Consider the following 27,620-nt stretch of genomic DNA (forward strand, 5'->3'; position numbering starts at 1 on the left):
GCCAGACAAAAGCTAATGACTTACAGATGTAGGATATTTTTCAAAGAAGAAGCACAAATCATGTTATCTTTGATGTAACATGTGTAGAACTAACGAAAGGCCTGCCTTTGAGACTTACAATAGTCAGAGGGGAAAAAAAAATCTTTTTCATCTTTTTTATTTTAAAATTCCTCTGTGTATGTAGTCATTTCTCTAAGACAAAGCCAAAGTGTTTTTTATGAATAACAAATTTAACTAAATAAATTATGCAACAAGTTAAATTAAAATTCCCTTGTAATAAATCTTAAAAGTTTCGTTCACTCTCTTCTTTTGTGGGAGGAAAACCAGGCATGATGACAACGATTCTTCCCGAATCCAGTGGAGGGAAAGAGTTGTTGCCCTGGAGAAGTCACAGCAGTTCTTATCCAGTGGGTCAGACTTACTGTGTGCCAGGTACAGAGGTCTCTGCCTTCAGGTGGTTTTCAGATCAGAGGTTATAGGTAGGCTAAGTGTGCTCTTAGGGGTGAACAGGGACGGCCATCCATGTTGGGGAGCATATGGGAGGCCATCAAACTTGATCTAAGGACCAGGATACAATTTGTGGAAGAGGTGAGGACCAAACTAATACCTAAAATATGTGTAGGAATGTGCCTGGTGAAGGACTGTGGGTAATGTTCCAGAAAGGTGGAACAGGATGTGAGAAGGCCTGGAGATGAGAGAGCTGGCAGCATATTAGAATCCAAAGAAATCCAGTGTGGCAGGCATGACGGGGGGGAAGAATAACTGACCTATTAGAGTCTCCCTTTTGCACTTTTTGAATACATTACATTTATGAACACTCAGTAGTGTGCTCGTTAAATAGATAAGACTAATTTTAACTGCTGACACACCATACAAACTTGTGAATAAAAAGAAAAACTAGATATGGATCTGGACAAAGACTTTGAATATTTTCCTTAAATGATAGGTTTTCTCTGAGCTTCCTATTATAAACTGGGTTCAAACTCAAGTCCTGTAGGACTGGCATTTATGTCATTAATGTCGAATCCCAAAAAATTCAAAGGAATTTTTTTAAAATAAATTTTATTTATTTATTTATTTATTTATTTATGGCTGCATTGGGTGTTGGTTGCTGTGCCCGGGCTTTCTCTAGTTGCAGCGAGCGGGGGCTACTCTTTGTTACAGTACGCAGGCTTCTCATTGCGGTGCCTTCTCTTGTTGCAGAGCACGGGCTCTAGGCGCGTGGGCTTCAGTAGTTGTGGCACGCTGGCTCAGTAGCTGCGGCTCACGGGCTCTAGAGCGCAGGCTCAGTGGTTGTGGCGCACGGGCGTAGTTGCTCCACGGCATGTGGGATCTTCCCGGACCAGGGCTCGAACCCGTGTCCCCTGTGCCACCAGGGAAGCCCAGGATTTTTTCTTAAAAGCTCTGACATTTGCTTTCTATCTTGTCCCATTAAATTTTATAAAAATATTTGAGATTATTTTCTTGATTTTGGACAAACTACATATTCATTTTAGGAAACTTGGAATATAGAGGAAACCTATATAGAAGAAAATAAAATTACCCACAACACCACCAATGCTGATAACCATTGTCAGTATTAATTTGCATAGAATATTCATTATACTATTTTCTCAGGTTTTCTATAGAAATATTTCATAAGATTTTTAGCAATTTGGAGGTATTCCTTCTTTTTGTGTACACATCTACATGTAATATATATTCCATTTATTTTTAAACCAATTTTAATTACATAATTTACAAATACATTCTTATTTTGCAGTTTTTTGTAGAACTCTATCTGGCGTGTAACTTTCAGCCCAGTTGAAAATAATTCATAAGCTATAAAGCTGTTGTATTTCAAAGAGCCTCGGGCTCATGCCGGCCTCTATTCATTAGTTTTAAGACACCACTGTGAAATGACGTAGGTGGCAAGTATTATTATCACTGTATTGCAGATGGGGTATCCAAAGCAGACAGCAATTGCATAACCAAGGCAAGGCTAGAAATATACTGGGGTTATTGTGAAAGTAGGTAGAATATAAATTATAGGTGAAATTAAAAGTTGGTGATTTATATTTCTATTCAAAAGCCTCATCTCTTTGAAATGATAATGCATAAATCGTACCAGCCCTCTGTTACTTTTCCATGAATAAATCTGACCTTGGGGAGTCCACATGGGTATCAATGGAAAGTTAAGCCAGTTGCATATGAAGAGTTGCTGCCAGACTCTTGCCTGAAAGCTTAAATGGTGTGTTAGAGCTACAGGGAATGCTAAAAGATTACGTTGAATATGTATGATGAAGTTAAAATACACATAGGTGTGCCCATGTGCAAACATACAGCTACACACACAGAATTTTAAGACCAAAAGTAGCACCAGGGCCCAATTCCGTGATATTTTTATTAGTAATCTTTACTTGGGCACAGTTTCACTTGAAGCCAGTGGGATTCTTTTTCCTGAGTCAAGCCTGCAGAATCAAGTCTTTTGGGAGTCAGAAAACCACAACAGACGTCATCAGATCTCTGGTGCTTCAGGATATACATACTGATCACTGCAGGGGTCAGGGAAGATTTTTTTTTTTTGCTTGCGCAGGCTTGCACAGTTGTCAGAGGATATAACCCTTGCCTTTCTTTGAAGTGTGAGCTATCAAAAACTAAATAAACCAGATGGAGCTGTTTTCTGACTCAAGGTGACAGAGCAGCCCAATGCCTGAATGCTGTTTCTTTTTAAAGATGGAAATAGAATTACAAATTTACTCCATCGAATTTGCATCTTCCTTTGAAAAGGTGGAGCCCCCAAAAGAAATTTTTCTCAAGTGCCTTTTCTCCTGAGAATAAGTAATAAAATTGAAAATAAGAGAAAGGTAGGATGATTGACCACACGGTACATGAAATTAGCCAGAGAATGAGGGGGAAATTGTCAACTATGACAGTGACAAACACTGATTCGGTGGCGTTCAGATAACCCCTATTCTCCTTGTGACCAGATAAATATACATTCTTGATTCCCGGATTCTTTCCATACTTGGTGCAATACTTGAAAAAATTTTTGACCAGGTTTTTGGCATTTTCATCTTTTCTGGGAATACTTCTAAGTGACCTAGGGGAAATTTTCTAAACCAGAGAACAGTTTTGGCAGCAAAAGCAAGCCTCAGTGTGTATTATGATTGAAACAAAGTAATTTAGCCATTTACTCATGCAAGGATCTATGAGAACATCTATGTTAAGCAGAATAAAATGAATTTGATCTCTCTATTTTTCATATGTGGACAGATGCTTTACATTTTATTTTTTTAACTCCATAAGAGAAAATGTGATTGATGATTTGCTAACAAATAAGAAGAAATTAGCTAGATTATTAATGTCAGTGTTGTAATTTACTCTTACAGAATTAAGTTCTCAATCGTACTGTATGCGTTCTGTTTATATTGCTGCTTTCTCTGTTATCATGTAAAAGAAAATATAAAACAACCTCCCTGGGCCTTTATTTTTCTCATCTGTACAATGGAGATAATAGGTCCCATTTCAAAGGGCTGCAGAGATGATTAGATGATACAATATAAGTAAAATTTCTAACCTGGTGACTGTACACAGTAGATTCTTTCTGATGCATTCCTTACTATCTTCTTGTTATATTCTATGGCCTTTGAAAAAAGTGTGTGAGGATTTCAGTGGATTAATTGTGTAAAGTCCAACTGGTTAGGGCACAAAGCCAGTTATGTCTAAAGGAGCTACCATTTATGAGTGCTAACTGCATACCTGGCACATAATAAATGCTCTATAAATGTTAGCTATTATCATACCACACAGCTCGTTTTATCCTCACAATGACTCAGCAGAGTGTTTGTTTTCATTCTCATTTTCCAGTCGATGAAACTAAGGCTTGGGAGGTAAAGTAACTTGCCCAATGTCACACAGCAGGATTATAACAGAGCCAGAATTTCAGCTGAGATCCTTTCCAGAGCTCCTGGCCTTGCCCTGCACACGCCACACCTACTGAAGTATATGAAGTATAGGTCAGGCAGGCCTTGGGTGAAATCATTCATCTGGAACAGAACAGGGAAATCAGAAGTAAACCAAAATAAAATAAAAGACAAGGTAGCTGGCATTCTCACCTGTGCATTCTAAGAGAAAGTCCCAGTATCTATCTCTAAGCCTACTTATTCACAAGCATAATGCGCTTCAAGTATACTTAACCAGCTTGGTTATCTGGTCTCACAGCCTCTAGAAGATTTTTTTTTTAATTGAGGTATAATTGATATATGACATTCCACTCAGGTGTACAACATAATGATTCAATATTTGTATACAGTGAAAATTATCACCACAATGTTTAGTTAATATTTGTCACCATAAAATGTTAAAGATTGTTTTTCTTATAATGAGAGCAACATTTAAATTTGCAATACAATAGTATTGACTATAGTAACCATAGTGTACATTACATCCCTGTGACATATTTATTTTATAGTGAGAAGTTTATATCTCTAGATCTCCTTCACCTCTAAAAGATTTGAAGCAATAGAATTGAACGTAGGGACAGGTTTCTACAGCCAATTGCCTTTAAAACTAGAAAAATGACTTCCAAAATCCTGCCAAATGCTGACCCAAAATTTTTAAAAACCATAGTAGCCTGGATCCATTTAGCATAGGAGTCCTTGAAGTAATTGTCATAATAAAGTCATTTAAACTGTTAAATTGTTAGAAGAGAAATGTGTTACACAGTTCATATAAAAAACAAATTCCATCCAAATATTATTCTTTTTAGGTCAGGGACTTAAATAAGAAGTATCAGCAGGAGAAAAGAATCACTTAAATCCACTTCCTCTGCTGGTAGTATTAGCTAACTAAAGGATTTTGACAAAATTAATTTTTTCATTATTAATCCTGAAAATTTGACCACATAAACTAATTTCTGTCTTGCTGGACTTTATTCCACTGTGTATAATTTTTTGAATTGGTTGATCAAAGTTGCACCAAAGGCAATTCTTACATCAGGCAGTATTCAAACACTCACTGACTAGCATGGCAAATGGGTTCTTGTACCATTTAAGAAGGAATTGGCAACTTTTATCATAAAGTATGGTTAGGAAGAAAATGAGCACGTTGTCTGGAAACAAAGAAACTCCTAAGAATTTTTACCTTGAGCATTTTTGACTGAACAGGTTCTTTCAGCATACTTTGACAACATTAGCTGACAGCCCTGAGAAGTTAGGGACTATGATGTCTGTGGATAAGGTAACCAGGGAAAATTCCAATTAATTAAAATTTTGTTAATTATTAAATTATTAAATAGTAACAGGATTTTTAAAAGCATAGCTGTCTTCTGACTTTTATCCGTAGCTTTTCATGCGTTTGGGAACAAATCATTTGATCCCCAGAAGAATCCCAATATCAGTACGATTGGCAGATATAATATATTCAGCCCCAGAATGCAGATTACTGAATCCAGCATAAATCAGCAAGACACACTTCCCCCCACCCAACCAGAGTCCTTGGGAAACTCATAAATGAGGACCAGACAAAACTTCACCTGAGAGATGGACTGATTTTCCTTTCACCTGTCTCTTTGTTTAGAGCATTACTCCAACACGTTCCCTATTTAGTCTAAGACTCCTAATATATATCCCAATTTCCTGGTAGCTCCAGGCTGATTAGATCAATAGGTGATCTCTCTGGGACTACATTCTTCCCCTGAAGACTTTTGGTCCTTTTCCTAGGTGGTCTTAGACAGACATGGAAAAATCACACAGTGGACTTAGCACCCGAGCATCATGGCCAACCTGACTAAATGTGATCAACCCCTCAGCATCATGACCAATCCTGATCCCAACCCAGTCAAGAAAAAGGAGGCCAACACTTAGCATGTATCTGGACCATCATGACATTTAAAGTCAAATGAAAACCTTTGAACCCTTTAAGCAACGAAGAGAACACGGCACCCCCTCATCTAAGTAATTCAAAACAAAACGATAAAGAAATCTTCATCACCTTAAAGAAGTCCAGCAAAATTCTGATGTTTCTTAAGATATTTATTTCCATACTTTAAAAATATATATATCAAAAAACAAATCTTTATTATAAGAAAAGTTTGGTGACCCTGCTTCATCAATCCCCTAAATATGGATTTAGCCTATGTATTAACTGATCTATGTGGCCAAGCACCTCTCAGCTTCGGTGATGTATGTCTGGTTCCTCCCCTTCCCCGCAGAGACCGAGTATTGTCTCATGGCCACCCATCCAGCTTACTCTCTGTTTTTATAAAAATGTAGTCTCCGCTGGTATCCACCTCATGGAGTCAATATGCGTACTACTAAGTGGATTTTTTCTTAAATACAATCCTGAAAGTAAATACTACAGAAATGCCAAGTATTGTTCTTAAAATTGACCGGCTTCTGAGGTTAGTAAATGACTCTCTGGGAATAAATGGTTCAACCCTGTAAGATGAATAAAGTAAAGGACATTCCAGGACTCTGTAACCAATGTTCTTCTGGTAAATTACAGGGTGCCTTGAGAGAATTGCATTGTTTTATATGATTAAGAAATTAATTCCCAGAAAACAAATTTTTAAATTTCACGAAGAGTGAAAATACGTGACAAAGGAGTCAAGCATCTAGTATAGCTTAGCATCTGGTATAGCTTAGCATCTAGTATAGCTTAGCATCTAGTATAGCTTAGCATCTAGTATAGCTGTCAGGGCTGACATTGACACTTTTATCACCCAGCCACAAGAGGCTCAAAATGGGCACCTCCAAATATGCCTTTTCTCATTTTCCCCCAATGTACTCCATGGTTTGAAATATTTTGTCTATGAAACTGTTTTAATTTGGTAATAATTACTTTGTTTTTCCTTTTCCTTCTTTATTAACTACAATCACTTAGACCTTATGTTCAACAAGGTGTTAACAATTTTATTTCACTGAGCTGATATAACTAAAGTTAAAACTAAAAATTTGACATTTTTGGCAATCTGCATAAGGCAATTTATTTTGTTAATTTATTAATATATCAAGGCTAACTATTTTATTTCTACTAGACATATGTATAATAGGCTTATAAATGTATACATATCTATAAGTCAAGCCACTTACTATATTGAAATATGTATGATAATATAAGATAGCTTTTAAATATATCCAAAAAATAACTTACAGACCATGATTCCCTATCTTACCATCTCTCTGAGGCAAGAAACTGCTTTCAACTCAATCTTCTCTTTTCACAGAGGAGAATAAGTCCTAGAGTGATTACTGCCTTCTCCAAAATCAAACAGCCATTAAAAATGGAATTTTCCTTTGTCCCTAAAACTTCTGCATCCAATCCCATCTACTTTCTATGGTCTCTAAATAAGCTCTTATTTTAAAACCAAGGGACTCACAAGAAAATTGTTCCTATCAAATGACTGTCTTTCAGATCACCTCTTGTCTCTGCTGTCCCTGACCATTCCAGGAATAATTATTTGTCCCACAGTATAGCTTGCTTTGTATCTATTCCTTCCTCCACTTTACCATTGCATTATACCAATCATACACACTTTGTTCTGCCCCTCCCTCTGGGGTTATGGGCTTTCTGATCTCTTTATCTTCAGCACTTACGGTACTTAGTTCCATAAGTGTTGACTTGGGATGGAAGCAGTTGGACTGAACTGGACAAAATGTTTTGTTTTCTTTTCTTTAAATCCCTTCATATGCCAGTAATTCCCAAATTAATATGTAAGGACTGACTTTTCCCCTATGCTCTATACTGGAACTATCTACTTGACATTGACTAGGGTATCCAAAAGGCACCCCAAACTCCCAATATCCAGCTAACTGCTTGATTAGCACCACATCTAAATATAATTCTTCTCATTCCAACAAATAACTAGGATACTAGAACTCAGCTGCCCTCTTTCCCTCACATGCCAATCCATGGGTATATTCTATAGACCTACCTCCAAAATATTTCCTAAAAGCATTTTTCCTTCAGCCTCACCCTAGACAAGCCATTGTTCTTTCTTTCCTGAATTTTATTAGCCTGCTAGCTAATTTCGGCTTCTACTCTTGATCCTGTAAAATCCCTTCCCAGCAGAGCGAGCAGCATGATCTTATACAAACTACATTTGATCATGCCACTCTTTTGGAAGACTTCTAACGGTTTACCATCCCACTTGAAATGGCATCCAAGGTCATCTCTGGTCTACACAGCCCAACGCTGTCTGCTCAGAACCTCATCTCAGCACCACCTTCTCCCTCGCTCATGGAATCTCTGTCACCCACTCTCCTTCGTTTCTCAGTCACAGCCACAGCTAGTTCTCGCTTTAGGGTCTTTCCCTCGGTTGTTTCTTCTGCCTAAAATCTTCTTCCCAGATCTCTGCCTGCACGGCTTTTCCTTGTCATTAATTTTCAGCCTGAACATCACTGAGTTCAAGAGGCCTCTACTGACCATACGATGAAAATACCCCCTTAGCATCTATTAATTAATTCATTCATTCATTCATTCATTTTGGTTTTGATGGCTCTTATAACGACCGAGTATAGTCTTGTTGATGTATTTGTGTGCGTGTTTATGTGTTTACTTTCTGGCTCTCCTCACTGGAATGTAAAGTCTGACTTGTTTAAAGCTTTGCTTCCTGCCTAGACTAGTGCTGGCTCATAAGGTGCTTCATAAATAGTTGTCGCTCAGAGCTGTTCAGTTTATCTTCCTGCCTTGACTGTTGAAAGTGCAAGAGGAATGAAGTCCTGTGCCTCAGAGTCTACCCGAAGATGATTTGTCATCTAGGGTCAAAAGATCTCATCTCTTTTCCATCCTCGAGCACCTACTCAATGTTTCTGTGAAGACTGATTGTTAATGTGCAGTAACCTTTTGTCCCCAGCAGTTGCATCCTTTGGGCCCTGACGTTGATTTTCCTCATCTTGGCGCCTGAAGAGCCAGAGTGATCCCTTTTGTCCCATTTGCCCTGACCATGGGCAGTGATACCTGCAGTGCAGGAGGTGGAAGCCACCGCTCTTCAGGTATCAGAAGGGCTGACCTCCCTGCCCGGCGCCAGCAGCTTGGTGGGGGCTGAGTGCAGAGCCTCTGTGTCGTGCACAAAATCCTGACCTTTTCCCAGAGTTGGCCTGAGGCCCTTGTTGGGTAGTGACTGAGCTCCTTCTGAGATCAGATTTACTTGTCCCACTAGAGAGTGCTGTCAGAGAGGGTGGGAGAAACTACAAAACACTATTTCTCTTAAGTCTCAGAGGTTACAGGTGGAAACCAGAAAGAGAAAGAAAGGGACAGAGAGGGTGGTCTCAGAAAAAAAAAAAAAAATTCAGCTCACCCATCCATTTTACCCCACTGCCAGGAAACCCTGAAACCTTCTCTCTTTCCAACTATTTGCTAATACAGTCCTACACTGTCTGAGTTACCATCAGGCCACCGTGACACTCCTGCTTTTTTCCCCAAATTATGGAGCTGTTTTCAGTTGCCCATGAGGCCCCCTGGGGGGTACATGGTCATTCATTCACTGAACAGGTATCTACTACACCTGATGAACAGTCTGCTCTGATCGATGGTATGGTAGTAATGTCACTCTTGGTCCAGGCTCATCTCTCAGTGCAGAAGATCCCAGAACAGCATGATATTGCCAGGTCTGACAAGCTCAAAGATATTCTTCAACCCCTAAAGTGGGTTGAACAGAACCCTAAAGAAAAATTGATGCTTAGAACTATTCCATCTGAATCTTTGATGTAGGACTGAGGCCCCCAAATCTCCTGAGTTGTCCCCTGGTCTCCCACCACACTAGTCTCACCAACAACCCTTCTCCAGTCTTCAATGGAGGGGCTGAGGAAAGGACAGTTCAGAGTGGTTCTATAATTACAGCTCCCCAAAGCTCCTTGAACAGAGCACCTTTCCTTCACCATCCTGATCCCCTGGTGGTGAAGAAAGCCATTCTCTTAGTTTGTTTTAACGCAGTCAGTTTCTACAATTTCTTCTAGAGCAAAAGTCAATTCACACTCTCATAAGAAACCTCTGAGTTCTCTCATTATAGGAACCATCCTATGGAAAAAAAAAAAAAAAAAAGATGTGTTTTTGAAGTTGCTTTACCTTTTTCAGACCACAGGGATATTGTTTAGAAAATTGGTACTTTAATGCCCTAAATGATGTTCTTAAGGCCTGAAGAGGTAAAGGAGTTTCCCAGAGTGCTTTAATTACGAGCCAGGAGCACGCTTCTTGCAAAGTCCTAAGGGACTGATTTACAGATGACTGTGTCTTACCAAGAAAGATTTGATACTTCAGTAACTACATCCTTTGATGGAAAGTGAGGAAATAATGACTTAAAAAAAAAAATTCTTCTCTAGGAATAATTACATTGTAATGGGTTTCTAGAGAGTTAAAGAGAAACTAGTTCAGTACTCAATGTCTATGGCTGTCTATTTAGACCACACTAGAAAAAAATAATTTTAACCGATGTTTTATAGAACTGGATCTGGAGAACCTTCCAGATGATCAGAAACTCATGTTAGAAGTTAGAACATGAGGAAAAGAGATGGGAACAGACCACTATTGAACAGAAGGGCCCAGCAACCGATGTTCTCCAGGGTCCTGGACTAACCTTTATGATCATTGGTAGTGAAAAGCCATACTTTTTTTTCTTTTCTCTGAGTTTCTTATTTTATATTTGTCTTCTTTTCCCCCATCTCCTTGACCATTCCATACCAAACACACACACCTTTTTCTCCCCTCAGTTTTACCTCTTTTTAAAGAAATTTTTATTGAGGTATAGTTTATTTACAGTGGTGTGTTAATTTCAGATGTACAGCAAGGTGATTCATTTATACATATAGATATATTCTTTTTCAGATTCCTTTCCATTATAGGTTATTACAAGATATTTAATATAGTTCCCTGTGCTATACTGTTGGTCCTTGTTGTTTATCTATTTTATATATAGTAGTGTGTATCTGCTAATCCCAAACCCCTAATTTATCCCCCACACTCCGCTTTTACCTTTTCTATCTTTTACCCTCTGTATATCACTTTCTGGTTCTACCAGTAACACCCAGAGCTAAAGGATCTACTGGTGCCAGCTCCATGCAGAAGAGAGCAGATGATTTGGAGGAGATGATCATAGCTGGCTTTTACTGAATGCCTACTTTGCGCCTGGCCTTGATCTACATACTTTCCACGAATGCTCTCATTTAACCCTCTCAATTGTCCCAAGAGCTCAGTCTAATTTTTCCAACACCCTGGTTCTACTGAAAGATAAAGACTATTTTGGTTTTTGTTTTGTTTCTGAAAACTCTATTTCCAAAGATTGCGAAGGAAAAGTTCCCAAGACATGCCAACTTGAAGAAAATCGATGTAAGAGGCACATTTGACCAATAGGTTAGAGATAAGAAACAACTGGGTAGGGCCTGTAAGAAATCTCAAGTAGATTTCTATAACCAATCTTTCATTTGCACATTTGTGCTTTCGGAGGGAAAATGTGACTTTACCAACCGTGTCAGTGGGGAAAAGTTCTGACCCTTCAATAATTTCAGGAAAACCAGTATATGGTTTAGGTCAAAAAGCGTACTTGATTTTGCAACACCAAGTATCCCTTCTGAGGTTTCCCAAAAATGCAGTGGCTATGCCCCACAGAGTTTTCTTCTTATTTTTACCACAGAAACAATAGTGCTATTTCAGCATTCATTGTAATCTTGACCACTTGAGAGGTGCTCTAAAAAAGCTATCAAAGAAATGAGTACCTGTACTCAATGTAATATCACAAAAATGAAATACGGAATTTACATTCAAGATGAACACGGAGACAAATGTTAAATGAAACAAGGCATCAGTTATAATTGATAGAGGGACAAATGTGTAGAAGGACAAATGGAATAGTTAGACTTAATTGGGTTTGGTCAGGCAAAGATTTAGAGTATGTACTGTTATTTCAAATAAGTGAATTAATTTAGTAATAAATTATTACTGGGAACAGGACTAGGGGAATACCAGAAGAAGCTGAGCATTCTGAACCTGAGAATGATTTGCCCCAGGGTTTGAACTTTCCTTTCCTTAGGGACATTTCTGAAGAGTTGTGTCACTTTGCAACAACTTATAAAGAAGGTCCTATATAAAGAGGTTGTGAAATTTATAGGTGTATATTTCCCTAGTAGAAGGACTGTGAATATAAATGACCAGGTAACCAAATTTACCATGTGGAAGTAAAGCCAAAGAAAGGAGCTGAGGCAGAAAACAGAAGACGCCTGGCCCCCTGGAAACATAGCTGTCCTCAACTTCATCTCTGATCTATTACCCCAGGACAGAAATCAGCTGGGGACCAGATTTGGATTTCCCCACATGTATCGTACATACAAAAAGTGACCCAAGTCATTTCCTTAACACTCGGAAACACTTTAAGGCTCTCTTTTTCCCCATTTCTAGCCAAGCTGTTTAGAAAGCACAGATGCAGCTGGCACTGTGATATTGTAAACAGCCTTGCTAAATGACTCCAAAAGGAAAATATCCCTCCAACGTCTTGAGTAAATCTAGTCATCTCCATTCACCAGTTTCGCATCATTTTTCTCTGGTTCTTCAGGTCCAAGATTTAGGTCAGAGACAGCAGAGTTGCTGCTGCAATGATGTCTAAATCACATAGAAACTACTCTGATAATCTTCCATCACTACCCCGAAGAGTTCCAGTGCAAGACATTGGCAGTCACAAGTGATGGTGTGGGTAAATCAAGTCACTTTTCATAGGGATAAGGTAATTTTAGGAGTGTAGAGTCTGATTTGAGGAAACCATCCCATTACTGAAGGGAGACCAGACGTTCATCTAATTTTTTTTAAAAATGTCTATGTGCACCACGTTCTTTCTCTCCAATCATCCTGAGAGAGGAAGACCTTCTTCAGCACTTCCTGGATGAAGGTTGTGGCAGAAATCTAAAGTCCAACCTGGTGGCTACAGTCATAACCACAGTGAATATGGCTTGAGGAACACAAGACATAATCCTGCCATGCAGAACAGTTATAGAAATCGGTGCTGGGATGTCATAATTTTTCTTTCTTTCCTTCTGACTTGCCTCATGTAAATGTTTATGATACAGCTAGATATGGTTGCAGTCTATGAATCCAACAGAGTTCCTACTGCTTTATACAACACCCAGCCACACAGATAGCATAGCATAGTATCAAGAGAGCATGCTCTAGAATCAGCCTGCCCTGGCTCAAGTCACTCTTCTAAAGCTTGATAGCATTTGAATCTTGAGCAAATTGCTTTCGCAGGAGATCAAGATTATACCTACCTCATCCTGGTTCTTGTAAGGATAAAATAAGGCATTTCATATAAAATGCTTAGTACCATATTGGATACATAAGCACTCAAAGGAAGTGCTTAAGCTCAGGTCTGTGAGAATCCAGGGCTTATGATGTCATTATTGGTAAAATTAGAAAGTGATCTTCTATGGATTGAATGATTGTGTCCTCCCAAAAATCCTATCTTGAAACCCTAATCCAAATGTGGTGAGTAACTGGGTCATGAAAGTGGAGCCCTCATAAATGAGATTATAAGAAGAGACCCGAGAGAGATGATCTCTCTCCACCACATGAGGATATAGCAAGAAGGCAGCTTTGGGATAAGGAGCCTCACCTGCCCCCAAACATGCTGACACCCTGATTTCAGACTTTCAGACCCCAGAACTGTGAGAAATAAATTTCTCTTGTTTAAGCCACCCAGTCTGTCATCAGCCTGAGTTAAGGCATGATCTAATTGAAATGGTTAATTTATCTCTAAAGTCCCTTAAAACCCTGGCATTACATGATTTGTCTTTATTGGCTATCTAGGAATAAGAACTTTTCCTAAGCTGCCAATTCACCATTCACAATTCCAGTTTTTGCCTTTTTTTTTTCTTTGAAAGGCTGCCCTCATTCCTTGGCTTGGAGGTTCCTTTCTGTCTTCAAAGCCAGCACTGGCTAGTTGAGTCTTTCTCACATCCCATCACTCTGACACTGACTCTCCTGCCCCCAGAATCCACATTTTAAAACCCTTGTGATTACACTGGGCCCATACAGGTAATCCAGACGAGTCTCGCTATTTTAACATCAGCTGATTAGCAACCTTAATTCCATCTGCTACCTTAATTCCTCTTTGCCACATAAATGAACATATTCACAGGTTCTAGGGATTGGGATGTGGACATCTTTGGGAGGCCATTATTCTTCCTACCACACAAAATGTCACAGTGCATCTAGCATGTATGGGCAACAACGTGATTTCCATAGGAATTTTGAGTGTTAAATGTAAATTTGAGTGAGTTTACAGGACTAGGTCAGTGGCAACTTATTTTTGAAAACATTGAGTGCCCAGCAAAGGGATTTGTACTATTTCTTTAAGTAATAATTCTCTTTGTGTCGAATTAGTACTAATAATCTGCCATTACTTTTTACTTGTTACACATTAGAAAATGACATGATAATAAGGTATGTCTAATTCACAATACCAAAACTTGTAAAGATAAATAAGACTTCACTGAACTTTTTTTAATGGTTTATGAGAGACTTGAAAAACACTTTTTAGAAGTAGCTCAATCAATTTACTCCTCAGACTTTGAAAGCAAAGAAGTAATAACAACATTAAAATGGTATTTATTAAAAAACCTAGTTATAGGTGGTTCTGGAGTTGACCCCATATACTCTAATCCAGACACACAAACCTAAGAGCCGCAAGGTATGTGAACACATGCAAGTCAAAGGTAGGTGTTTTTACCTTGCACTAAACAGGCAACAGAACATGAATGTCAAAAACAAAGATGTATAAGAGGACAAAGAATGCAAGAAGTCTCATGATCAGACTGCAGAATGGGTTCAGGGAGAAGGTCATGGAAGACAGAGAGTAGGAGGGCCCAGAGGTCCAGATAAGAAAATAGAGTGAGACCCATGGTAACGATATCGTAGAGACAGAAAGATTTGCAGTCATTTTAGATATTTTATGGAATAGAAGGAGCAAATCTTAGAATTTAAATGTGGGATGGAAAAGAAAGTTACCACAATGAAACTCTTGGAGAATCTTTAGACAGTTAAGATCTCATATGTGCGTCAATGTTGTCGATTACCCCAGTGTACTAGGCTTTCTTTCGTTGATGATACTGCTGTTATTCTTCTAGCAACACTACATATCAAAAAAGGGGGGGGTCAGTTGGATCCCCTGTACCATGCTACACAGAGAGTGTGTCATATATTGTCTATACATTATACATTAAAAAGCTTCACCTTTACTTTTCACCCTTGATTCTCCTGCCATCACAGAGGAAAACAGGTTCTAAAATTACCTTAAAAATAACCATGATCTATATTCGTTTTTAATCCATTATCTTCCAGCTTTCCCTTTCTTTTTTTTGGTTACTTCTGTAGATGACAGGAAAATAGGTGTTCATCACTCTAGCAAAGCACTTAGCCTTAGAAAGAACCAGGGAAAACAACGGAAAAAAATACAGCAAACTGTGTTTCCAATTACCAGCAGATGCTTCCATTTATTCTAAGCGTTCTTATTCAGTTAACTGTACAAATTTTTAATCATATAAATCTGGTAGTGTTCTAGCCTTGTCCTCTTGATTTACTCTTGTCTTCCAGTTGATTTCACATGCCTTTTGCTTCTGGCATCACTTTCCCACGAATACTGTGCCTGGAGCTGCATGAATTCCAGGTGATACATGGTAAAGAGTGCAGCTTATTGCAGAGTTTATTTATCTTTTGTGTTTTGTTTTGTATTTCTCTGAGGCTGTGAAATTACGGTACGTCTCTTAGTCTGCAGCACCGTGGGCCACTCGCTGGTCATAGTTCCATGAAGGCCTACTTTCTTTTCTTCCATCTTTGCTTTGTGGAATCATCTGGTCACCATTCTTTCATGCATGGAATATTACAGTGGGAAAGATTACCAGGCTTCATCCAAAGACCACTTTACATAGACTTTAATAAATCAAATGAAGGAGTAGGTCTTGGTGAGAATATCCCTGATGATGAAGATCAAAGACTCAGAGCCTTGCCTGTATTTCAGTCATTCTGAAAATAGCAATAGTAGCCCAACAAAATGCCGGGAAGACAGAGGGTTGGCAAAATGGGCCTAAGTAAATTTTGTTTGACATTTGGTGAGGAAAGACTTTCAAAAAATAGCCATTTGGTTTTGAAGTTGACTCCATTGTATATATATTCTTCATCACAGTGGCCAATAATGGATATTCAACCTTATCTTTAAAGTTAATTTCTAAGGGAAAGAAATTAATGAAACAAAATTCAAAAGCCAAGCAGTGGTTCAATATCATGAATGTCCCTGGACATAGCCCTTGCTCTTATATTGCAGTTCTGGTTGCTTATTGCCAGTTGAGAGTACTTATCCTGAGCCACTATTGATTGTTTTCAGAAGTCTTAACACATCTGTGACCACCTAGAGAGGTGGGATAGGGGAGGTGGGAGGGAGAAGCAAGAGGGAAGAGATATGGGGATATATGTATATGTATAGCTGATTCACTTTGTTATAAAGCGGAAACTAACACACCATTGTAAAGCAATTATACTCCAATAAAGATGTTAAAAAGAAAGTCTTAACACATGTTCCTGTAAAGATAGGCACTTTTGCTGCATTTTCTTTCATAAATAACTAACATGGAAGAGTCAGAAAATACCTGCCACATAGTAATCCTCTAGCCTTGCTACTCAGAGTGTGGACCACAGACTAGCAGCCTTGTCATCCCCAGAGAACTTCATGGAAATGCAGGGTCTCAGGTCCCCACCCAGACCTGCCCAAACAGAATCTGCATTTTAATAGGATCTCCGGGTGATTTGTTTGCACACTAACATCTGAAAAGCATTGCTCAGAACAGCATCTGAGAGACACCTTTTGGCATAGATGTTTTATGTAATCCATAATCACCAGGAGGTAATAAGTGAAAGAAAGAGGGAAAAATAAATAATAATTTGAAGAGGCAGTAGGATTACACTTCATACACGTATAGTTGAAACTTCCTTCTTCCAAATTGACTTTGAACTCCGTAAACATAAACATAAATGAATCCAAGGGGGGAAAATTGGTACTGTCAGAAGGTTTTATTCCTTACCAGTTTCTCACTTTCCTTTTATGTTGTTTATACTAATAATATTTTTCTATCTTATTAGTTTATTTTGATTATATTAAGAGGGAAAAATCCTCACTCGGGCATTTCCCAGCAGGTCTTTGAAGATGTCTGGGCAATCTCCCCTCCTGCTTCCTTGAGGTCTTCTCAGGCTGGGCTAATTCTTGAGAGCTTCCAGAATCCATGTATCTCACTTGCAAAAAAAACTGGTATAGACAATCTTATTTACAAAGCAGAAATAGAGACACAGACATAGAGAACAAAGGGGGAAGGGGGGGATGAATTGGGAGACTGGGATTGACATATATACACTACTGATACTATGTACAAAATACATAACTAATGAGAGCCTAGTGTATAGCTCAGGGAACTCTACTCAATGCTCTGTGGTGACCTAAATGGGAAGGAACTCCAAAAAAGAGGGGATATATGTATACATGTAGCTGATTCACTTTGCTGTACAGCAAAAACTAACACAATATTGTAAAGCAACTGTACTCCAATAATTTTTTTTTAAAAGAAGTAAAGCATATGTCAGACTGTTTTTAAGCCACTTTAAAAACACTGTATTTGGTTTTACATACTATACTACCTTGAAAAACACTTCTCAATTAAACGGAGATGAGCTAGGAGCTGTCAAAATTATTTAAATGTTTGAGGAATACAGACCCCAAGCAAAAAATTGGAGGCCCACATAACTTGTTGAGAGAAATGAGGCCAGGGGAGGCCTAAGACACATGTTCACCACCACAGCACACGACACAAAGCTGTACAGCTCATGAATATCAAACATACCCATTAGTCACCCTGGTCTGAAATTGAAATTCCCAATCAAGGGAATCAATCCAGAACACTAAATAACCCATGATAAAGCAGGGTTGCAGGTTTACACCCTAGACATGATTCACGACCATTATCACACCTCCAAAATGCACTTACAGTGAATATTTATCCTGCTGAGACCCTTCTTTTAACACATACTTTGTCCTTTATCTATCTACTCTCATTCACGCGTCAGTCACTTTGCCCACCTTTCCGCACCTTTGTACCATTAAATCCCTCACTATCTCTCGCATGGGGCCACTCTCCAATACTCTCTGCAATACCCCTGTCTCTGATTTCCTCTACTCCTGAATCCTCACGGGGAACACGAATTTCCAAAGCGGGACCTAACTCAAGGAAGGGGAGTATGACTTGTCAGTTTTCTCATAGATCCCAGGAAAGTAGAGCCAAAATTTGAGTTTAGATAAATTGTCAATTATGATTCCTTAGCTTAAAAACAATCACTCAAAAATTTTACAGCACACTAGTGCTTACAAATCGCTCACATTTTAATCTTATTTTACTCTTAGAAGATCCCCATGTGCTAGATGAGGTGGTTATTGCTATCATACCCATTTATAAATAAATCTCTAAGTTTGAGGCAAAGCTCAGTGGTGAACTGAGACTGAAATACAGTTTTTATAACATCAAGATAAGTAGTCTGTAAGGACTTCGTGGAGATTTCATCATTGTAGCTATTTTTTAAGAAAGTGACACGCCCTCAAACATGAAATTATGAGAAACGTACTCTACCACCACTTACAGTCTTTGACAATCAGAAATATTTCTGAAATCCCAGGAAGGTTTCAGCCAGAGGATGCCATCATCACACAGCAAAGCATCAGGTGTTTAGTCATGGAAAGAACAGCAGGGAGGAGGAGCCAGGTGGAGAAAATGTTCTCAACCCCTGTGTTATTGGACTCATTTGTTGTGGGTTAACTGTCAGAGACAGTAAACTTAGCATTAGTTAGATATCTGAGAGCCAGGATAGAGATCTGATGCCAGCTCAAACCCTGATTTCTCTTTTTAAATGTCCAAAGAAAAGTAATAGAAGACCTAACCCACAGTGAAAATCAGAATCGAAGTGAAGGAGGCCAGACAGGTACCAGTGCCTGAGAAAGGACCCAAGGGCTGGTACAAGAGGTTCTCTCCTCTGCTGTTGCTCTAGCTGTTAATACATATTTGCAGGGTGAATAAGGGAATAATTGGTTGTAGTTTAGAAACCTGTTGTGAAATCAAACTATGAATCTGTCAGCTCAGCCCCCTTCTACTTCCCCCCACCTCGCCTTTCCTCTTCTTGCCCCACCAGTGTCCTCCCTTTCCACGTGACAAGGGAAATATGTGCTGCCTTCTATGGTCGGCCTGTAGACCAAGTCCTTTTCCCTGCTTGCTGGCATGATTCCTTGAGATTAGTTAAGGCCACAGTTATTACATTTCTATTTCTCCTGAAGGACACTGTAAATTGTTTGAGCTTCTTCTACTTAGACTACATTAAACAAAGTTGAAAGACCGGTTTTTCCTCCCTTGCTCATTTTGAATTTCATTTGAATTGCATTTGTGAAACCCGGGTGGTCGTGTGTGTGTGTGTGTGTGTGTGTGTGTGTGTGTGTGTGTGTGTGTGTGTGTGTGTGTGTGTGTGTGTATGTTCACACATCCGTATTTGAAATGATGGAGAGAAAAGGCCAGGACAAAATGAATAAACTCCCACAATAGTCTGAAATTTTTCTTTAAATATAGAAGCAGGATGGGGGTTAATAAGTATTTAAAATACTTGCCAAATATCTGAGTGAGAATACTTTCATTAATTAAAATGACGTTTTGTGAAAATCTATTGCTAGACTCAAAATAATCTAAAATTGAAATGAATGTGTATTTCTAAGTTTCCATTTTAAAAAAATGTACATTCTCTAAAATGATTAGAAATATTTAATATTTTCTTTTTAAAATCATATATAATAAGGGCTTATCTGCCTAGCCATAAGTCCACAAGATTTTTACGTAGCCCCCAGAACACTAGAAATTCTTCAAGATAATCCAGGTTCTAAAACATCATGTCTTCAAATCTTTTTTCTTGGTCATATACTTTAGCATTGTGGTTATCAATTCTTTTCTTTATAGCTGCAAACACACAGCAAAGTATTTTTGATAGAATTAGGTATCCATTGGAACAAGTGGTTTTGACTTTGTTACTTCTCATTACATTTCCTTCACACAAGAAGAGAACTACGCTATTTCCCTCTTACCGGGATGTTAGGTTGACTCACAATGCCTGAAAAAAAAAATGCAATTATTTTGAAAGTCCATTTTAAATTTCCTATTTGTAGCACATTAATTACAAATATTAAGACTTATAAGAATCTTACAAGTCACAGAGTCACATAGACCTCTTTGCTCCATGAGTCCTCAGGGCACAGAACTTCCCCATCAGCCCCTTCTCCCCATCCCTAGTATAATAATAGGTGAATGATGTTCACTGAGTAAGGGAAAAATCATAGGTTTACAGACATGCTCTTCTAAAGTAACTGTCTTTAAGACAAAAGAGATGCCAGCCTACAGAATGGAACAAAGCCACTTTTCAGAGAATTTGTGACGGATTGTAATATTAGTCGAACAAGTGCTAGCCTCTCATCAGTTTATCCCACTCTCTTGAACCTGCAGTTGAGCCAAAATTCTCCTGAGCCAAGCTTTCTCGCAAGATTTCCTGTACTTCCTGTTTCTATGTGAGCCAGAAATACCATGAGAATGACCTTCCTTGTGGTATTTCTGCACTTCTACCCTGGAGGGAAGATAATCCCACGTTGGGGAGAATTTTGGGTTTTAATTGTGCAATATTTTTAATTTTCAAATATCCAAATGAAGGAGATTCCTCTTTGAAAATGAAAATTTAAGATGGTATTTGCTTGGCCCTAATTCATTTCCACTAGGAAGTATTCATGTTCAATGATTCAACATTTTGCAACTTCTCTAAGATATTTTTACGAGGAAATATGTAAAACGATATAGAAAATACAGAGGAAACTCATATCCTTGGATTTTTTTTTTTAAAGTCATTCTTGAAGAAATGTTCAATAAAGAGTTATATTCTTAATACATTAGCGTATGTGACATATTATACCATATATTTGTTTTCTTTGTTCTTAACCCCTTTGTTTTGAGGGTCAGGATATCCTGATGCAAAGTACTATTGCAAAATAACTGAACAAAAATAAAAATAGTCAAACACTTAGGAAACTCTTCGGTTGTTATGTCAAGGAAGTTTGTGACTGAGGAGTGAGTATAAGACATTATTCAGGAAATATGCTAATAGAGTACAACAGCCTACATGTGCTTATTAAATAAAATTGTCTCAATTCTAGAGAGCCTGAATGCCCCCAGTCCGATGGAAGGGTAAGATTAGAACCGGGAGGGCTGTCAAAAGTGGTGAAACTGTCAGACTGAGGCTTAAATCCCTTCATCCCTTATCAAAGAGGGAAGTTTAAAAAGGCACATCTTTCTCATAAGTGGATCATTGATTATTCCCTAATTGGGTTGTATGAATATCTGGTTATTAATAGGAGGAGCTGTTTGGTCAATATTTTAATCATGAAACTCACAAGAAGCAGTGTCTTAAATGTCTTCTATTGTTGTTTTTTATCCTTAAAGGATGTTGACCCGTCTTCGCCTATTAGGAAAGACAGTAGGTTTGCCAGTGTACTTTTCCATCCAGAAAAGAGAAAAGCCACTTAATTCAATGTGGAAAACTAAACTCCTTAACCGTGGGTTTAGAGGAATAATAATAACAACAACAACAAAATTACAGTAGCCTTTGCTAGTTTCAACTTTTAAAGTATGAGGTAAGGGGGCTTCCCTGCTGGCGCAGTGGTTGAGAGTCCGCGTGCCGATGCAGGGGACACGGGTTCGTGCCCGGGTCCGGGCGGATCCCACATGCCGCGGAGCGGCTGGGCCCGTGAGCCATGGCCGCTGAGCCTGCGCATCCGGAGCCTGTGCTCCGCAACGGGAGAGGCCACAGCAGTGAGAGGCCCGCGTACCGCAAAAACAAACAAACAAACAAACAAAAAACGTATGAGGTAAGGGAGATGAAAATAATGCACACCCTACAATGGTCTTTCTCCTCTCCTCCAAGTCCCCTCTGCTCTCCGCTACAGAAACATCAGATGAGTGTGTGATAAAACAGCCCCAAAAGGAATGTAGAGCAGAAGCAACAGATCGCACATCAGCAGAAGAAAATGCCAAGCAAAATAATGCACTTTGCAATACGGAGACATGAAAAGGAGAGAAAGATGGGATTGTTACAATGGCCTCCCCAAGAAAATAGGAGCACTTCACGTGAATGCAGAAGTTCAAATTGTTCCTACAAAGCCAGTTTGCTGGCAAAAGTACCAAATATACCAAATATACTTTTGTTTGTGTCCAGGGCTTTTCACACTAGCTCCAGGAGCCATCCCCTTCTGTTGCATGGGTTCTGACTTCTAGGGTAAGTGCCTCCAGCTCTGAGCCTCAGGATCCAAGACACATGGCCCGTGATCGCCCTCAGCTGAACCGCTGTCAGGTGTGGGGAGCAGTTTGTGGCCCAAATACTATGTCCACAGAGCTCTGTCACTGGAAAGTGAACCTTCAACACTTTCTTTTCACTGTCATTTATGCCCCCAACAAATCTAGTTCAAAATTATTATTAAAGGAAATTACTATTCCTTTGAAATGAGTTTTTAACCATCCCCAGCTATTTGTCCAGACTTAGCAACCGCACCACACGTTTGCATGAGGATCTTGATGCTTCCCCAATTCACGTCTTTCACAGTTAGCTTTGGAATGTGATTCAGTGTTATTTCCCTTCCAGCTGAAGGGCAGCTGAGGTTACAAAGGGATTTGACTAATAGGCCAAAACCCAGTTACGTTTGCTGAAAAGCAAGTGACAGTGAAGGGGGAGGGGTGTGGAGGAGGGGAGTGTGTGAACCGTGGTGCCCAGGACCAACCCAAGAGCTTTCTGAAGAGCCCCAGTCCAGCGCACACTGTGGTGAGACAGCAAGGTGGCCCCCAGCCAGACCTTCCGGAGAGAAGCAGCTGCGATGCTCAGCTTCTCCTGTTTTCTCCTTGATGCTTGCAGGGCTGGAGCGGGGGAAGCGTCTAGGTTTCCTGCACCACCGGGTGACTCCTTACCTGACGCCTTCAGGTAACTGGTCTCTGGAGGACCCCCTGGGAGGCTGGCAAAGGAGCGCCGCCCCACATCTTTGCCTGAAGTCCTTCAGGGCTAAGCAAGCCACTTGACAAACTTTGACAAGCACCAAAAGAGACTCGAGAACAAATAAATCAGAAGAGAGAAAAAGCGAAGGCTAAAGCCTCAATGGCCTTTTTCCCCCCCTGCTGTCGTTCCAGCTGTAGCCTGGGATTAATTAAGTGCTGCAAAGTCAATGCCTGAGAGAGAAGGGGGAATAAAATGCTTTCTCTCTCTAAGGCAGGAGGACAGGAACCGTTCTCACCAGTGAGAAACCTTGGGAAGTGAGTCGCTCTCGTCGTCAGTGTTTGCGGAGGGACTGGAGGGACAGGGCTTTGCCAGGCTGGAGGAGGCTTGCCTTTCCGAAGCTGGAGAGGATTTTCCGGGGGTTCGCCTTCCCCTGCCTGGGAAGAATTTCCCCTCTGGTAGCAGCCGCAGCAGCAGCGCGACCTCCTCTTCTGGAGACCAGAGCAGAATGCCTGTGCTCGAGCGCTATTTCCACTCGGCAGAGCTGGGCAGAAGGTGGACGGCCCCAGAAGGTGTGCTGCCCTCCTCCCTGGGCAGCCGGCCGGTGTGCCAGCAGGGGCCGCTGCCCTGGGACTTGCCAGAGATGATCAGGATGGTAAAGCTGGTTTGGAAATCCAAAAGTGAGCTGCAGGCGACCAAACAGAGAGGCATTCTGGAGAATGAAGATGCTCTCCACAGCTTTCCAGGTAAATCAGCTGGGAGGTGTGAAAGGTACCGGGACCGGGTCTCATGACTTTCAGTCCCTTCCTTGGAGAGCCCACGACATAAAAATGGGAAAAGGAAGGAAGACAAACTGTGCAGCATAGGGCCCGAGGGCTGTGGTTAATGAATGTTTGCTCTGTTATAGAAATGCATCTTAAAATTAAGAGCGATGTGGTAGGAGGAGCATGAACAGACAGACAATCAAGAAACCTGGGATCTGGGCTTAGCTTGTCACTTGTTTGCCTGTGGCTTAAACAAGTGAAATTTCCTAAGTTTCAGTCTCCATAGGGAGGGGGTGAAATTGCGTGCTCTTTAAATTGGGTGTCTATCCTGCCTCTGCAATTTCGTATTGACAAGACAGTTACCTCTGAGAGAGTATTCTTCTTGGGTTGCTTTTTTGTAATGCTTTATAGAAAGTAAAATATATTTTCTCGTTTTTAAACTGTGGAACTACAGCAAGTATAAATGTTCCCAGGACTGAGTTTGGCCTGGTTGCTTTTTATGTCCTGAGAAAGTGGATAAACTTCCTTGCCTCAGTTTTCCCTTTTGACAAATGACAATAATACAAATTTCTCCATTGATATCAGGAGAAATCAACTCACAAATGTAGAAATGATGATTCATAGGAGCTTGGTTATGTTATAAGAATGTGCTGTGTTTGGGACAGTTGAGGAGAACTTTGCTGTGTTTTTAACAGGGGGTACCACACCACATACATACCTAGGATCCCTGTGGGGGATCCCAAAGGACTCTGATAACTCCGTACACTAAGAATACAGGATGCACTCTTCCTTAGGGAAATATGTTGGTAGATATTTGGAAAGTGATGGTTTGCGTTAGAAGAACGAATGTGAGCATGTGTTTATGCATTTGAAGTTTTGGCTGGCCCTATGCACGGAATCCTGACATGGCATTGTTGGTGAGAGATGGGCGCCTAGATGGAAAAGCAATACCAAAAAGTACCTCTCTTTTTTTTCTCGTGGAAAAAGACTAGGAAATGAAAACTCAGCAAATTTTGTTTTTAATCATTTATGCAGAAACCTTTTTTAAGTTGCCTAATAATCTAAAATGAACATTATTTTAAAAATAATGCTCTGGGCAAGAAATAAAAAGATTGGAAAGGAATTTAAAAAACAACAGTATTGGTCGCTAGTAAACAATGACTACCTAGGAAAGAGAAGGAAACCAATGAGACTGACGTTTATGTGGCATTTGGGAGATGGATGCCCAGGGAAATGGGTCCTGGTCAGAAAAAATGAGGTAATGCTACAAAGCCATCCCATATTTCATGTGAGTACAAGAAAAATGGAAAAACCCACCTGGGCAGAAAACTTAACTATGACACCTCCACTTTTACTGCTCTTGGTTTGTTTCAGTATATTAAATGATTACAATGCATATTTCAAATTACACTTTTGGTAAAACTACTTAATTTAACAGATGTTAGCATGTCTGTAGAGATATGTGTGTATTATTCTTTATATTATATACTAGCAGGTGTCTAATTCCTGAAAAAGCAATACTACAGAGAGAAAACAAAACCCCTAGAACTTTTTGTCACTTAAAAGCTACATTTTTCTGGATGTTATGAAGTTGAGCTAACTGAGTCTTAATATGCCCCTGGATCCCTGCCTCATCCTTTGTGGAATATATCTCAGCAGCCATGCTGCTTCCCGGGGACGCAGCCCCTGCTTTGTTGGTCCCTTCATACTGCCTGCCAGGAGGTAAGCTCTGTTTCAACACTTGCCCAAAAGCTATCTGTTTACCTCCTCTTCTTCCTTCCCTGCCTCCCCAGCCTCAAGGAGATGAGGGGCTCACACTTTCTGACATGGACATAAAGCCATTATCATCCATATACGCAGCATGGGGCCATATGTTGAAACCCCAAAGGCAAGTTGCTTCACTTTCCAAATTGTCTTATTGTTTCTCTCATCTTGTTGCTGAGGCTGCATTTCCTCCTCACATCAAGTGTTCTGTGCCATTCTCACCATAACAGCGTGATGGTGAGGGTAGAATATTTCCAAAAGCCTGGCATCTTTCCATTTTTAAAAGGAGATGGTTTAAACTGTCTTCATTTTGAGTACAGGGGTTTAAGTAGAAAGTTCCTCACAAAACACCAAGACACACGGTGGTCTCTCTCTCTTTCCTTCGCTCCCTCCCTCCTGCCCTCCCTGCCTCTCTTTCTCAAATCTGACCCTTGCCTCAGAATCCTCGAACAATTTATGCTTTGGCGACATGGAACAGTTTACTGTTCCTCAACATGCATCAAGTGGTGCCCTACCTCTGAGCCTTGCCTTATGCTTGGAATGTCTTTTTTTGGCTTAGGCCACTGAAAATTTTTCTTCAAATACAAAGTCCAGCTCAGGCATCCCTTTCTTTGTAATGACTTTTCTGATCTCCATCCCCACCCCCAGATCTTCTCCCACAGTCATTTACTCCCTCTCCTTTACTCTCTTTGCCTGTAGGAACTTAACATATTACACTTATAGCACACAATTTTTTGCCATGCCAGTAACTAAAAACAGGAAAATTAAATACTATAACATTCTATATATATTTCAACTGCTTGTGATAACAGATAAATGAGTTTACATTTCTAAAAACCATGAACTTGCAGAACTTCTGAAGAGAACCAACAGTCCAGAGAACTTTAGAGACGGATGTCACCATTCTTAAAAGTTCCAGCTTTTTTTTTTCCTTACTGAAGGGCATCATTATTTGTACTCCTACTCCTTAGTCAAGACTGGAACTTTGTTTCTCTTAAGGGAAATAGAAAAGTGTTCTGAGATTTTGCTTAGGTAATAAAAGGAGAGAGCAAAAGGATTTATGGAAAAATAAATGCATGAGAGTTTTCTTTTTGTTTGTTTGTTTGTTTGTTTTTTTGTGGTACGCGGGCCTCTCACGGCTGTGGCCTCTCCGGTTGCGGAGCACAGGCTCCGGACGCGCAGGCTCAGCGGCCATGGCTCACGGGCCCAGCCGCTCCACGGCATGTGGGATCTTCCCGGACCGGGGCACGACCTGCGTCCCCTGCATCGGCAGGTGGACTCTCAACCACTGCGCCACCAGGGAAGCCCTCATGAGAGATGTTTAAGATGAAATATACTGAACTGTGAGTGATGGAAGACAGAGAGGAACAGAGTCCCCTGAAGAGAGCAAGGAAGAGCTAGGGAGGAGGAAGTCATACGTGGGAACATCTTTGCTGGAGACTAATGCGACTTTTAATGCAATAGGTTGGAGGAGGGAATGGGGGATGGTAGGAGGAAGAGAGGCTCTTCAAAGTCACACCTCCGGGTGCATGTTTCTAAGCGCGCCCCCAGGAGCTGGACCTGGGCAGAGGCACTGGAACGTATCTGGAACGTATCGGCATGCCCAAAGTTGGAGTGTCAGCTCAGTTCATTACCTCTTACCCAAGTATTTAATTGTATTAATACTCAAATCATTTTCCCTCTATGAAGCAAACAAAGGATGGTCTAATTGTCTAGTTAACACAAGCGAGGCGAATAATGCACTAGAGACTCAACAACTTGTCCAGACCTTGACACTGTGTCAGAGCCAGACCATCTCAATCATCCAAGTCTAATCCACAGAACTGACATGATCGGGGCACAAGCTGGGTAATTTCAATTTAAACCAAGACATTGTTTTACTGATTATATGTAGCTGGACAAACATGGAGGCTGTGGATGCAATATAAGCCTTGGTCAAAGCAGAAAAATAATATCACCATGCAAAATAAGTCAAAGAATTGTGCCTCCTTTACATTTTTAAACTCATTCTGTGGGCTTTAGTTTTAGGTCCAAGTTTCCAGT

At 40.0% G+C, this 27,620-nt stretch overlaps 1 protein-coding gene across 5 annotated transcripts in view; it reads left to right on the top strand.

Annotated features, from left to right (window-relative positions):
* The window catches only part of PDE7B (phosphodiesterase 7B), a 348,122-nt gene that overhangs the window by 169,360 nt on the left and 151,142 nt on the right, over positions 1-27,620 (top strand). For 3 of the 5 annotated variants that reach the window (XR_010836061.1, XM_059083816.2, XM_067010863.1), the window contains exon 1: positions 22,841-23,795. The exons of the other annotated variants lie outside the window; for them this stretch is intronic. Coding sequence is in view for 2 of the 3 variants with exons in the window: in XM_059083816.2 (XP_058939799.1) it covers positions 23,558-23,795 (238 nt within the window). In the remaining variant the exon portion in view is untranslated. Of the gene's footprint in view, positions 1-22,840; positions 23,796-27,620 lie in introns of those variants that run through there. 5 annotated transcript variants of the gene reach the window in all.

Source organism: Kogia breviceps, chromosome 13 (genome assembly GCF_026419965.1).
Source record: "Kogia breviceps isolate mKogBre1 chromosome 13, mKogBre1 haplotype 1, whole genome shotgun sequence".
NCBI classification, from domain to species: Eukaryota; Metazoa; Chordata; class Mammalia; order Artiodactyla; family Physeteridae; genus Kogia; species Kogia breviceps.